Source organism: Amyelois transitella, chromosome 20 (genome assembly GCF_032362555.1).
Source record: "Amyelois transitella isolate CPQ chromosome 20, ilAmyTran1.1, whole genome shotgun sequence".
NCBI classification, from domain to species: domain Eukaryota; kingdom Metazoa; phylum Arthropoda; class Insecta; order Lepidoptera; family Pyralidae; genus Amyelois; species Amyelois transitella.
Genome location: NC_083523.1, coordinates 1,744,857 through 1,759,829, shown reverse-complemented (window position 1 = coordinate 1,759,829; position 14,973 = coordinate 1,744,857). Strand labels below are relative to the sequence as shown.

The window sequence follows — 14,973 nt, the reverse complement described above, 5'->3', positions numbered from 1 at the left end:
GTAATCTGTGTTAGAACGTAATTATGATGCGAATTAAAAATCAGACTTCACTTTCAGCATACGATCTAGTCGAAGGCTAATAATGTAACTAAAACTTTGTCTTTACCCCATATGGGAAGACAGAGCGGATCATCTTTTTGAGGAACTCCACTATTGATAAATGATTTAAGAAATCGACTAAATACTTGTTTAAGATTGACGACTATATATTTAGCGTAACACCTTTAATTTGGTAGGCAATAAACAATACGAATGTATTGTTTATTGCCTACCAAAATATGCCTCAAAAGACTAAAACTAAACTTGACTAAACACGAAACTGAGTTGCTAACAAGATAATAAATTAAAACAATAGATCATAATCACAACCGCGCTCCATCCAAAACACTCCTCAATAAACAACATAAAACTATTTGTCCTATACATTACGCTATTTTGGACATAGTTAAAAACATTATTCTAGTTTACAGTACGGGCATTCTATTCGATTTGACAGCTGTCTAACACAACGCCATCTAGTTTCAAATTGTGGCGTTAAAAATGCGCTTTTAACAAGAGGTAGGTAGGTAGAAACGACAGAGACGTTAAATTTCAGAATTTTACTCCAATAAATAAGAAGTCTTAGAACGCCGTATAGTTAGTGTGACATTACTACATGTCACAATTATTTGATTTCTTTATCATCTTAAGATAAAATATTAATACAAATGACTGACAATTACTTTGGCAATCATATTTTAATTACATACATTTACTAGTAACAAAATTGTGTAACAGATCCTAAATATAAACATGATTTTTAGAGATAAAATGTAAGTTATGTAAAAAAGGGGTAGGTTATTATTATTACACGGAGCGATTTATGTCTGACCACCGTGAATTTTATCAACAATGGTACCGCCCTATGTGGTCATTGCTTTCTCTAAAGGCAAACTTATGAAGGTTCAGAACTTTAGAAAGGTTTTTATATAAAAGTGGGCCAAATAACAAGAAATATTATAATAGAAATATATAATATGATGGCAGTTGAAAGATCCATTAATCAGTTTCGTTACATCGATGTACGTAATTAAGAAAAGTCGTAACACCATCTTAAAAAACAGCCCCTAATTTCGGCCAATAAAAAATAAAGTAAAAAATCTATTAAGCGATTTCAAGATGGCGTTACTAGCATTTCATAAATTCCTAACTAATGGTTTTGCTTTACGATGAAGCAATTTATAACCTCGTAATTATATTATTGCTACTTCAACAGTATTAAAAGGAACCTTGTTATTTTACAGAATCTAGAATACGGAAAAAGTGATCGGTGGAATAAGCTTAAAAAAATATATTGTATGTCAATGTCAAAAACGGTAAATAATTTTACCTTGAACTTTTTAATTTTATTCTATTTATTAGGCCAGTGTCAGTTTCATAAACTGAAGATATTTTACTGTATTTACAATATGCTTTGCGTTAACTGTAAGACCTACACCAGGGATTCATTTCAAATGTTAATAAAAATAAAATTCATTTCATTTCATTTATTGATGGAATTTAAATTAAATGTTATCGGTATTGTTATTGGTACACCAGGGATTCCCGAAATGACTCCGAAGGCAGATCAACCGCCATATTTTTTTAATTATCACATATCAAGGTCCCTTAGTACTGGAAGGGAAAGCTAAGTAATAAATTAATTTACACCAAACATTTGGAATACAAGAAATTATACTAATTCAATCGATTTATATTCGTTCGATCGATTATTCGGGTCCATATTCATGAATGAGATGAAAATACTAGGATAAAGGGCAACATATTAAACTGAAAAGGACCATATGACCTATAACATTAGGACTAATATTACTATCACGTCTTTATCACATACAGGGTAGACAGAGAGCCAGCATCTCTGTATGAACCTAAGTCCCTTTCAGTTCAATATGTTTTTACTTCAAACCCGTCTAGAAAATTCAACTATGTATTTGTATTCCTTTGTCGTGTAACTGCAGTCTTTTATATAACATAGCTTTCATGAATATGGATTAATGGTGGATAGAATAGTCAATTAAGATATTATTTGAGAAATCTCTTGTTGAAACTTTGTCTCTTTTATGTTAATAGCCAACTGTCTCAGTTACAAATTGTGAATTTAAATAACTTTTGATAACAGCGAAAATTCAATAAAATTGTAAGATTTTAATGATAAAATTGATTTTTACTAATAGGCGAATTGCATTATTACAAATAAGGATTGCTGGTAAAAAAAATGTACGCGTTAATTTGTAATTGAAGTTTTTAAAATTCAAGCTTGGAAATATAATCACAATTTCTTCTTTTTCTTAATCATGCTCTTCATTACTGAAGGTCATGAAACACTTAAGACGTATTCGCTAACAAACTGTTTCCAGGCTGTTCTGTCTTCGGCATTTTCCAGGGCAGTGGCTATAGCAAGTACCGTTACATGTTTCACTTGGTCAGGCCAACGGGCAGGAGATCTCCTCGTGGTCTTAACAATTCCTATCCACCATTAAACAGAGACTAGTACCAATCAGAGAACCACTTGGGACATTTGTGCGGACAAGCGATACCTCTTACGCTCTATTTCTATATCATTATTATTGACACTACGTCTCACAGCCACACTAGTGCTGGGTTGCACCGCTACATTAGGATCTAATAATCTATTCACTCTCATATACCTTTCCAGTCCGGTCAGCCTGCAATATTCCGGATTGGACAGATCTAATACGGTGTAATCTGTCGTTTCGTTGAGGTAGTTGCGTGTTGTTGTTGATGTGACTTGTTGCGAGGAACATACGGGGCAATCCGTATTTGAATTGTCCGGATTGTCTTTGGATTTCATCGCTTCCATCATTCTGAAATGAAATTGAACGATTAATGTGGATGTGGTTAATTTTTTTTTTTTTTATTATGTTGATGATTCTGTCAGATATTCGCTTCTGTGGTATAACCAATGAGGGATATCGACCTATTGGGATATCAACCTTCACTTTTTCAAGCGTCTTTTCGGCCTTTGATCATCATTCAGATTTTTTTGTTCTTAATGAGTTTAGACTGATGAGGATGTAGAAGAAGCTCGTTAATGATACGATTGAACGTTTTAGTAAAGAGAGTTATGAATGTAAAATAGGACCACTCCATCTCTTTCCCATGGATGTCGTAAAAGGCGACGAAGGGATAGGCTTACAAACTTGGGGTTTTTTTTAGGCGACGGGCTAACAACCTGGCCATTCAGTCTTTTCCAGACTGATGACGTGACGTATGTATTTATGTATGTATATAAAGCGAAAGAAGTATGCAGGGATCGTGGCAAGTGGAAACATGTGGTCTTCTTTCAACAAACCTCCCTTAACACTGCGCATTTAATCCCTGTATTATTTATGTATAAATAAATAGTATATAATTCAACGCGACAAGTTTAAAGTCACTTATACATATAATATATATGTAACAACTCACTTGTGCAACAGCTTCGCGACGGGCAGGATGTCGGCCGGGCGGCGGCCCGCCAGCGCCGCCAGCCAGCCCGGCCAGCCCGCCAGCCCGAGCGCGGCGCGCGCGCACGCGACGCACGCGCAGCCCACGTCCACCGACTCGATGGCCTTGAGCCGCACGTCTGTCGGGAAAACATTGCCATTGTTTAGTCAGTCTGTACGTACGTACGTAAATGCTGCCCATATATGTATAACTAAAATGCCGTTATCTGCCGAATCCTTGTTTCAAGTAAAACGTCAAAAATGCGGTAAAAATTTTAACCGATGCCATTCATCAATGAGAACGCCTGTTTATGACTTAAAGGTACCAAAAAGTCGTATATACAGATCGAAAGAGATTTTTTTTCTTATTCTATTGGTAAAAAGTAGAAAATCGCCCTGATGTCAGATAACGGCATTTTAGTTATACCACGGCAGAATGACGAATAAATAAATAAAATAATTAAAATCCTACTAATATTATAAATGCGAAAGTTTGTATGTCACGATGTCAGTATAGATGTTTGTTACTCTTTCAATGTAAAAACTACTGAACCGATTACGATGAAATTTGGTATGTAGGGTAGCTGAAGACCCAGAATAACATATGGGCTACTTTTTATTCCGGAATTCGCGCGGGATTATTCGTTTTTTTTTTTACATTTTCTATTATTTCTTAACTCCTAATAGTTGAAGCGTGATGTTATATACCTCCTCGATAACTAGTCTATTCAACACAAAAGTAATTATTCAATTTGAACTAGTGGTTCCTGAGATAAGGTCGTTCAAACAAACAAACAAACAGACTCTTCGGCTTTATAATATTAGTACAGATAATATGTTATCTGGTTATGCCGTGCGATACCCGCGGCATATAAGAATTGGACCACTTAATTTTTTTTTGCCATGGAAGTTGTAAAAGGCGCCTAAGGGATAGGCTAATAAAAAGGTAACTTCAGATTTTTCTTTTAGACGATGTGCTAGCGACCTGTCACTATAAGTCGTGGGCTAATTTAACTACAGATTTTTTGTATACCGTCCATTTTTGTAACTTCGTGTCTCTTCTAACCATGACATTGGCAGAATCACAGAAAGTCCGGTGGAAGCCATAATATAGAAAAGAAAGAAAAAGTACTACAGATTTTTCTTTTTGGCGTAAGTAAGTCGTGATAATATGTATGTACATATGTTATCTAAAACTTACCAGACAGAGTTAAATCCAAATAAGAGTCGAGCAGTTTAGCTCCGTCCCGTTTGAACCTCCTCACAAATTTGGGATGTCTCGTGGTCAAATCAGCGTCTGTGACCACGTACTTTGCCAACAGAGCCGCGAAGGTCACAGCCGTTGGCGATAGCAGCCTAGAATTGAAAACGGATTTTGTTATTAACGCAATTCGACATATTTTTGCTGTCTTTTGATTTAATTTGAAATAAATTTTTCTGAATTACTACGCAGCAATTTATTTTATTTATTTACTAGCGACCGATGATGATTATGCTCCAGGAAAAATTATTGATCACTAGAGGCCGCCCGCGACTTCGTCCGCATGGAAACCCTATCAATCCCGCGGGAACTCTGGGATAAAAAGTAGCCTATGTGTTATTCTGGGTCTTCAGCTAACTACATACCAAATTTCATGGTAATCGGTTCAGTAGTTTTTGCGTGAAAGAGTAACAAACATCCATACATCCATACAAACTTTCGCCTTTATAATAGTAGTAGGATTTATATAATTGACTGACTAAACTCCACAACATGTGCTGTCATCATAATACATACATAAAATCACGCCTCTTTCCCGGAGGGGTAGGCAGAGACTACCTCTTTCCACTTGCCACGATCTCTGCATACTTCCTTCGCTTCATCCACATTCATAACTCTCTTCATGCAAGCTCGGTTTCGGGTACTTTTGACCTGACCCTTTTCCAGGACGTCCTTAATTTGATCAAGATATGTTCGTCTAGGTCTTCCCACTCTGACCTTTCCCTCCACACTCTCCATGTATATCTGCTTAGTCAACCTGTTTTCATTCATCCTCTCCACATGACCGAACCATCACAACATACCCTATACATCATAATATTGTTAAACAAAAAAAAATACGCTATATGCTTCAGGAAAGAGGACTCATCATATAATAATACTAGCTGTGCCCGCGACTTCGTCCACGTGGAATAGTTATTTTGGGCATCATTGAAGCCCTCAAGGATGAATAATTTTCCCCGTTTTTCTTCACATTCTCCATTATTTCTTCGCTCCTAATAGTCGCAGCGTGATCTTATATAGCCTAAAGCCTTCCTCGATATATGGTCTATTCAATACAAAAATATTTTTTTAATTCGAACCATTAGTTCCTGAGATTAGCGCGTTCAAACAAACAAACAAACAAACAAACTCATCAGCTTTATAATATTAGTATAGATATGATTGACTGATTAACTGACCTCCACCGCATGTGCTGCCCGACCATCCACTCTAGCTGCCTGAAGGTCTTCCCGCATAGCTCCATATCACTTATCATCTCCAACGCGCTCAGTGTGGGCGCCTGACTGAATTTTTCTTCACTTTTAGCTGTAACAAAACATATTTGAATGATGAGAAAAAAATAATGAATGAAAAGTATGTATGTAGCGATCGTGACAAGTGGAAAGATGTAATCTCTGCCTACCCCTCCGTGATTTTATGTAATATTAGCCGTGCCCGCGACTTCGTCCGCGTGGAATAGTTATTTTGGGTATGATTGAAACCCTCAAGGGTATTCAGCCCTTGAGGGCTTAAAAAAACGGGGAAAATTATTCAATTTTCACCGTTTTTTTTTTCACATATTCCATTATTTATTTGCTCCTTATAGTTGAAGCGTGATGTTATATAGCCTAAAGCCTTCCTCGATAAATGGTCTATGCAACGCAAAAAGAATTTTTCAATTCGAACCATTAGTACCTGAGATTAGCGCGTTCAAACAAACAAACTCTTCAGCTTTATTATATTAGTATAGATAGATGTAAATAAATATAAATATATACGGGACAACTTACAGATTGAGTTAGCCTTGAAGTAAGTTCGAAACTTGTGTTACGAGATATTAACTCAACGATACTATATTTTATAATAAATACTTATATAGACAAACATCCAAGACCCAGGCCAATCAGAGAAAGTTCGTTTCTCATCATGCCCTGGCCGGGATTCGAACCCGGGACCTCCGGTGACACAGACAAGCGCACTACCGCTGCGCCACAGAGGCCGTTGTATGCCGCCACAGAGATCACTACATAGTATAAAACAAAATCGCTATTTTAGTCTGTTTGTCTGTATGCTTAAATCTTTAAAATTACGCAACGGATTTTGATGCGGTTTTTTGTAACAGGTAGAGTGATTCAATAGGAAGGTTTTTATGTATAACTAGAGGCCGCCCGCGACTTCGTCCGCATGGAAACCCTATCAATCCCGCGGGAACTCTGGGATAAAAAGTAGCCTATGTGTTATTCTGGTTCTAGGTCTACCTACATACCAAATTTCATGGTAATCGGTTCAGTAGTTTTTGCGTGAAAGAGTAACAAACATCCATACAAACTTTCGCCTTTATAATAGTAGTAGGATAACAAAATTTTGCAACCGTGCGAAGCCGGGGCGGGTCGCTAGTGTATGAATATATTACAGGTATGTTAGTACTTACCAGCTAAGCTGAGACAAGCCAGGGCCACATGCGTCAGCCTATCAGATCTCAGTCTGTATGCGTCCATGAAACGGTCCAAAAAAGCGACAGCCGAATGGAGGGTGGCTATGTTCAGTTGAAGCTTTTTGGTGACGTCACGCAACTGCTGGACCAGGGCACCTCTGAACTCCAACTGGAGACAAGAAAAATATATTTGTCAACTAGAGGCCGCCCGCGACTTCGTCCGCATGGAAACCCTATCAATCCCGCGGGAACTCTGGGATAAAAAGTAGCCTATGTGTTATTCTGGGTCTTCAGCTACCTACATACCAAATTTCATGGAAATCGGTTCAGTAGTTTTTGCGTGAAAGAGTAACAAACATCCATACAAACTTTCGCCTTTATAATAGTAGTAGGATAAACACGGCAAGAGGAAAAATGTAGTTGGTTAATTAAGAGGCGTGAAAGTCATAGGTGTTTTTATCGAAATTAATATCGAGATAAGAAATATTACTTATTCTTTTACCGAAACCAATTACGAAGGTAGAAATAATATTCTTATTTCGAAACTAGTTTCCAAATTTCGATCGTAGCCGAAGGGGATTTTCTGTATTTTAACAAATATTAAAAATAAGAGAAAGTAAGTAAGTTTGTATGTAAGTTTCTCACGCGTTATCTACTAATCCAAATCTTCTTGAAATTTCGCATAAGACACATAACTGAGTCTGGAGCATATAAGGGTAAGTACTTACCTTTCATCCAGGCAAATAATATAATTCCCGTGGGATTTGCAAAAAAATCTACTATATTACGCTTAATTCGCAGGTAAAATACTAATATATGCATATATACTAGTTTTTACCTATTACATACAAACATACATATGGTCACGTCTATGTCCCTTGCGGGGTAGACAGAGCCAACAGTCTTAAAAAGACTGAATGGCCACGTTCAGCTATTTGGCTTAATGATAGAATTAAGATTCAAATAGTGACAGGTTGCTAGCCCATCGCCTAAAAAGGAATCCCAAGTTTGTAAGCCTTTCCCTTAGTCGCCTTTTACGACTTTCATGGGAAAGAGATGGAGTGGTCCTATTCTTTTTTGTATTGGTGCCGGGAACCACACGGCACCTACCTTTTTACCTATTTATTGTAGATATTATAATATTTTAACAATTATTTCAATAATCTCGATTGTTGACTCTGTCTACTTCGTAGGGGATACAGACATATAAACATGTATGTATGTATTTTAATTTTAACCGTTTAAATCACTAAGCGAAGTTCACACTAATATTATAAAGAGAGAAAATATGTTCTTTTTTTGTTTGTAATGGATAAACTCAAAATATACTGGACGTGTGCCGTGTGGTTTCGGCATTTAAGAATAAGACTACTCCATATATATAATCTGTAGTCTAATGAACTTGGGATTCTCATTGTAGGCGAACTAATTACTATTTAAATAGTAAATATCATCATAAAGCCATGCAGCTGAATGTGGGCTTTCAGGCTTTATAACCTGTTTGGCTTTAAATCTTATTTAAATAAAAAAGAAGAATCCCAATTTTATCCCTTAGTCGCCTCAGCACTCTGGAGGAGCTCGGGGTATGCCTTTGACCATCAATCCTGTAGCTTCGTGTAAAAACCTAACTCACCCAAATATCTTTGATTGTAATAATAATAATGTAGTTACTTAATTGTAGCTATTAAGATAAGACCCTATAATTAACCTTTATTCTAAGTTTGGATAATTGTGAAGTTGACGTTATTGAAGAAAATTCTGCAATACAGTTTGTTATCGCTTCTTCAGTATTGACGCTTTGGATGCCGCACTAAACTTAGTTTTAAGTAAATCATATGACGTCAACCAATGTTGTGAAACAGACAAAAGATTTGACACAATTATCAGGTGATGTTTGAAATGTAAGAGTACCTATCATAAAAATTTATAAAAAATAGTAATTTTTAAAAACCCATTATTGAAAATTTTAATTATTTTTTAAGTTCGAAAGGACAGGAAATAACTTGATTTTGCCCAAAACTAATGAGCCCAATAAAAGGTCTTAGATAAATTCTTATCTGTTAGTATTTATAGTAACAATGGCGGAAAGTACAATAATAGCAGGTAGGAACTAAATGTTCCCTACCTGTTCTTTGGTCTATGATAAATGAGGTAGGTATATTACTCATACCCGTGTTTATTATCAAAAAAGGATTATTACCCAAAGAGTAGATACTTAAAGAAATTGCGTTTATGAGTAATTTTAAAATTCTACTTCCGCCCGATTTTAGTCCCGGTTGCTATAATAAGAAAATCTGGAATTAATGGTGCCGTGTGGTTCCCGGCACTAATGAAAAAAGAATTGGACCACTCCATCTCGTTCCCATGGATGTCGACTAAGGGATAGGCTAGCAACCTGTCATAAAGCCAAACAGCTGAACGTGGCCTATCAGTCTTTTCAAGACTGTTGGCTGTCACCCCGCAAGGGATATAAACGTGATTACATGTATGTATGTATGTATGGAATTAATTAAATAAAAATACTACTAACAGATTACACTAGAAAAAGAAAAATACAGAAAAATGTTAAAAAATATCTTCTTCCTCCTGGCTTTAGTCCCGGTTGCATCCTCACCACTCTGGAGAGGAGCCCGGGGTATGCCTTTGACCGTGGATTGGGTGAATCAGGTTTTTACACGAAGCGGCTCCCGTCTGATCTCCGCAACCTTTGCACGGGAACCTAACCCGTATTGGATCGATCATGGTTACACATCCAATTGCCTGAATGTGCAGGTTTCCTCACGATGTTTTCCCTCACCGTAAGAGCATCGGTTAGTATTTAAACTAATGTACGTAACTTAAATAATATTTTTAAAAATGTAAGGTACTAAACCGAAATGACAGGTATTTAATGACGATTTTTAGAAAAGGGTATTAATTTTTCCAAAGGCTGTTTCCGCTACCTTTACCGGGAAACGAAACCCTAGTTTATTAGCAAAAAAAAAGGTGTCAGTTATTTTCTTATCATAAGTCGTTAAAATTATTGTTTGTGTAATAGTGGTAAGTACTTACAATGGGACAAGTAAGGACGTGTTTCGTGCCCTTAGTAGGTAAGAAAAAGATACCAATTTTTTTTACTAACATTAGAAGTTAAAAATTATTGTATAGAATAACAATAGTTAAGCCTTGATACTTTCTTTTTTTTTGAAGAGTACAGCTTTGCGACCGTATTGTAAAAACTAAAAGGAAATATTACATACATACATATTTATAGTCACGTCTATATTGCGGGGTAGACAAAGCCTTGAAAAGCCATGTTGAGCTGTACCTATACTGTATGTAATACTTATAAATAATTATAGCATTTCTTTCCGAAAAAAAAAACACTACTAATATTATAAATGCGAGAGTAACTCTATGTGTCTGTTACGCTTTCTCGACTTAACCACTGAACCGATTTAGGTGAAATATGGTACAGGCATAGATTTTTTATTTTATTGCGAAAAAAGAAACCACAAGGACATTGTTAGGAGTAAAAGCAAGTAAACATATACATTTACTATCATTGGGTGTTCAAAATATTAATTACATTACATTGTAGTGTGCCGTGTGGTTCCCGGCACCATACAAAAAAGAATAAGACCACTCCATCTCTTTCCCATGGATATCGTAAAAGGCGACTAAGGGATAGGCTTACAAACTTGGGATTCTTTTTTAGGCGATGGGCTAGCAACCTGTCACTATTTGAATCTCAATTCTATCATTGAGCCAGATAGCTGAATGTGGCCATTCAGCCTTTTCAAAACTGTTGGCTCTGTCTACGACGCAAGGGATGTGGACGTGACCATATGTATGTATGTATTAAATTAAAAATCAAATAAATATCTTTTATGGCATTACTTGACAAATAAATCGACTAGTAAAAAAATTTCAAAAAGAGATTTTTTTTTATTTACATACATACGTAGACAGAGCCAACAGTCTTGAATAGACTGACAGGCCACGTTCAGCTGTTTGGCTTAATGATAGAATTGAGATTCAAATAGTGACAGGTTGCTAGTCCATCGCCTAAAAGAAGAATGCCAAGTTTATAAGCATATCCCTAAGTCGCCTTTTAAGACATCCATGGGAAAGAGATGGATTGGTCATATTCTTTTTTTTATTTATTTATTTTAAAAGAGTAATGAGTATGGAGGAAGCAGGAGAGGTCTGTAAGGATCATAAGAAGTGAAAATCCATAGTCTCTGCCTACCCCAATGGGAGACAGGCACGATAATGTGTATGTCTTTCGACAAAATAAATCTTTAGTTAAACTTATCTGTCAAGTTTTCAGGACTGAACAGCTACAATCATTTTAATGAAATATACATATTTCAGTAAACAGGAATGGCAAATAGCTTTCAGCCGAGCTGCGAACAAAAGTCAGTTATTAAAATTACCTGCGGCGACTGGAGATGTATCCGTGGCTTTTCAGCGTCCTGTTCCAGCAAACTCTTCCATATGTCTTCTGTGTATTCGCAATGGTAATCATCAGGTTCGTACATCGGCTGAAAAGATATCACATCTTTACTAATCATTACCAGTCATTTAGTTAGACCGTGTCTGCACTTAAATTTTTTTAACAAAATTGAGAATATCTCAAAAAGTACATGACCGTTTTAGATGCAATACAAATTTTAAAATTCTATTGAAAAATCCTATATATATTTAATATTTTATCAGAATTAGACCAGGGATTCAGAAGTGTAATCTTTAGTGTGATGCCACAACTGTTTAAAGATCACTAGCTCATGTTACAAATATACAAACAAAAAATGAATGTTTTCACTATATTATATATATATAATATATTATATATGTTGCAAATGTATTTGCTTACTTATATCAAAACTTACTAACTATTGCATACAGGCTTACCCAATATTGCATATTATTATGCAAAATAAATATTAACCATTTTAACAGGATTGTGTATGTATTTCAACTCTATTTTTCGATTAGTGGATTAATTTTGCTATTTTTATAGAAAATACAATTTCCTAAATTATTTTCAGACCTACATTACTAAGCATTTTTAAGTTAAATGTTTAGTTACTATTCTTCACAAATATTGCTTAATACTTGTAAAAATCAAAAGAATCAATTTGGTAATATAATTAAGCAATTAGTAATAATTATATTGCATTATTAATTAGAAACTGAACAAAGAGGGCTCCTAAACTGAACTTTAACTCAGCAAAGGTATATAGAAAGCATTACCTACTGAATTTATAGAGAAATTTGTAAAAATGTAACTGCAGAAAAATGGGCCCTATTTTATTCATAATATAGCTATTGACACTGATACACAGATAGAGCTGGTAGATACTTACACCGAGTTCCACCCTGGCCTCTGATGGAATATCCTTCGTGGCTTTTTCTTTTGATGTATGGCTCCTCACACTCGACAGGTTGAGCGCCGACATGTTCAAGGACTCCATTTCGAAGTAAAACGCGGTCGAGTACTACACGGAGAGGTATTTACACGTCGACTGATTATGACGTTCTGACGACTTCTGTTCTGAAGAACACCTCACCACGTGGAAATTAACGTCAAATAAAACCGTCATAAGAAACGATTTTAATGATGTCAGGGTTAAATTTTATTCTGTCAGGGATCATAACTTTAATGAAGTTAGCATATCACACTATAAATGAAATAGATATTAACTCGTAAAATTATGAGACCACAATGACGCTCGGTACAAAACTTCAATCGAGACTGTTCAGTTCGTTCAAGCCATTTTTATGAATGAATGATGAAGTCGAGTTGAAATTGAATGAACGCTATTGCCAACTTGTAAGCGCCAAATTGCTAAAAACAAGCTTTATAATCTTCATATTTCACTGTCAATTATTATTGTTTGTTTGTTTGTAAACTCTTTATTGCACATAAAAATAAATAAAACAAATTATTCATTTCAATTGATCATTAATTTCCTTTTTATTAAAAAATAATCAAAACTAAAACAACTTATAAAAAAGAATGAAAAAAAAATATTATAACAAACTAATATAAAATTTACAAATTGCTTACAAATTTACAAATTGTCCCTGCATAGCACCAACTTGCGGGAGTATGCCCAGAAGCAGAAAGAAAGCATTACGATTTTTAATGGCAATGTTGATTCTCTGAGCCAGATAATTTCCTGCCCTTCGGTCACGAGATACCTCAATCATCTTTTTCGACAATTGTCGGAGAAGCTGGTGGGAAGATGGGCCCCAAGGTCCCAGAGTTTCTATACTCCAAAAGGTACAAATATATAGGTATTATTAATACCTATTATGATTTTCTGCCTTATTTGCAGCAGCCTTAGATTTGGTAACCTGAAGATAAACGGCGCAAATGTGTGTCGACGCAAGTAGCTTCCCACACCAAAGGCCACCCCAATCTCCAGGGCACCAAAGTCATACCATCCGGTCTCTTGCCATCATCCCGAGCCAGACCGTGTGGTTTTAGAACAGCTGGAACATGAATGGTGGCAAACGCATGGAGGATAATATTATTTTTAATTTAAATTTTATTTAACTTTCTTATTATACAGAACAAACATAATATAGATAGCAGTTGCATAGCATATAGAAGCAGTTGTTTAAAACTATCTAAATTATAATACATAACTACCTAATTTACAAGTGATTTTTAAATTCTTGCAATTATCAGATGATTGAAAGCAAAGCCGTAAGCAACAGTTAATAATGTGTCATATTTGAAATGACATGTGTGCTAAGAAATGCTAAGAAAGCTATAGCTTTACATTTAATACCCCATACGAAACCGTATTTTTTTTTTGTTTAAGTTTACCCATTTAGTCCCATTGAGGGCACTGTAATCATGTACTCTATAATTAGTAATCAATAAGCTTGAATTAATGAATGAAAATGATAAAAAGTTTATAAGCATCACACAAATATATCTTACATTAAAGTACTTAGTCAAAAACAAACAGGTGCCTAAATTGTAAACCTAATTCGACGTCCACTCAGCTTGTGTCGAGGCATTTTACAACACCCCGGCGCTGGCCTTCAGGCTTCTAGCGACTTCTTTCTAATGGTTTCTAATGACACCTTATTTATCTAGTTATGACAACAAGTTTAGAAGTTATGAGGCAACAGATGAACATTCCCACATACATACAGGTCAAAACTCATGACCCCTCTTTTTGCTTGTCAAGAAAGATGATTTTATTCTGAGGACATTGTAAATAGGATCTGATGCAAACGCTAGATTTATCGCTAATAGCGCTAAGTTGGAAACACTGTGTTGAAATGAGTCAAAATGTATGAACCGAATGAACAATACAAAACAGTGACCGAATGAAAGAAATGAAATAAGACCGAATGAGACATATGATTTTGACACTGACATAAAAATAAATGTTGACGTTTGTTGAAATGACATTATTACTATTTTTTTTTACTAAGTGTTGCTCTAAAATAACATCAGTTTATATCGATATACAGAGACCGTACCTACATCGATTTCAGAGACCAAAATCGATTCGCAGATTTCATTTCGTTTCGGGAAAATCTAATGGTTATGTAGTAGGTATATTTATTTAGACGGAGTTAGGTAAAATTTTAGAAAAAGATTTTTAGTAGGTGGTAGTAATTTGGTATATGGTAAGCGTATGTTTTTTGTGGTTGTAAACTATGAAGCCAGGAAACCTCACAGAGAAAATTCACTAAAGTACGTTTTATCGAATTTTTTGTATGTACCTTGTTTACAGATTCTTTGGTTGCTTTCAGAGTTAAGTTCATTAAAAAACAATATTTAATCGATTATCTGGATG

At 35.4% G+C, this 14,973-nt stretch overlaps 1 protein-coding gene across 1 annotated transcript; it reads right to left on the bottom strand.

Annotated features, from left to right (window-relative positions):
• Positions 1-287: 287 nt before the first annotated feature.
• On the bottom strand, positions 288-12,910 carry LOC106138450 (cyclin-J). Its single transcript, XM_013339602.2, has 7 exons — positions 12,514-12,910; positions 11,581-11,688; positions 7,160-7,331; positions 5,928-6,054; positions 4,687-4,841; positions 3,469-3,625; positions 288-2,864 (listed from the first exon to the last, which is right to left on the bottom strand). The coding sequence occupies exons 1-7, from the start codon at positions 12,619-12,621 to the stop codon at positions 2,537-2,539; spliced, it is 1,155 nt and encodes a 384-aa protein (XP_013195056.2). The 5' UTR covers positions 12,622-12,910; the 3' UTR covers positions 288-2,536.
• Positions 12,911-14,973: the final 2,063 nt, after the last annotated feature.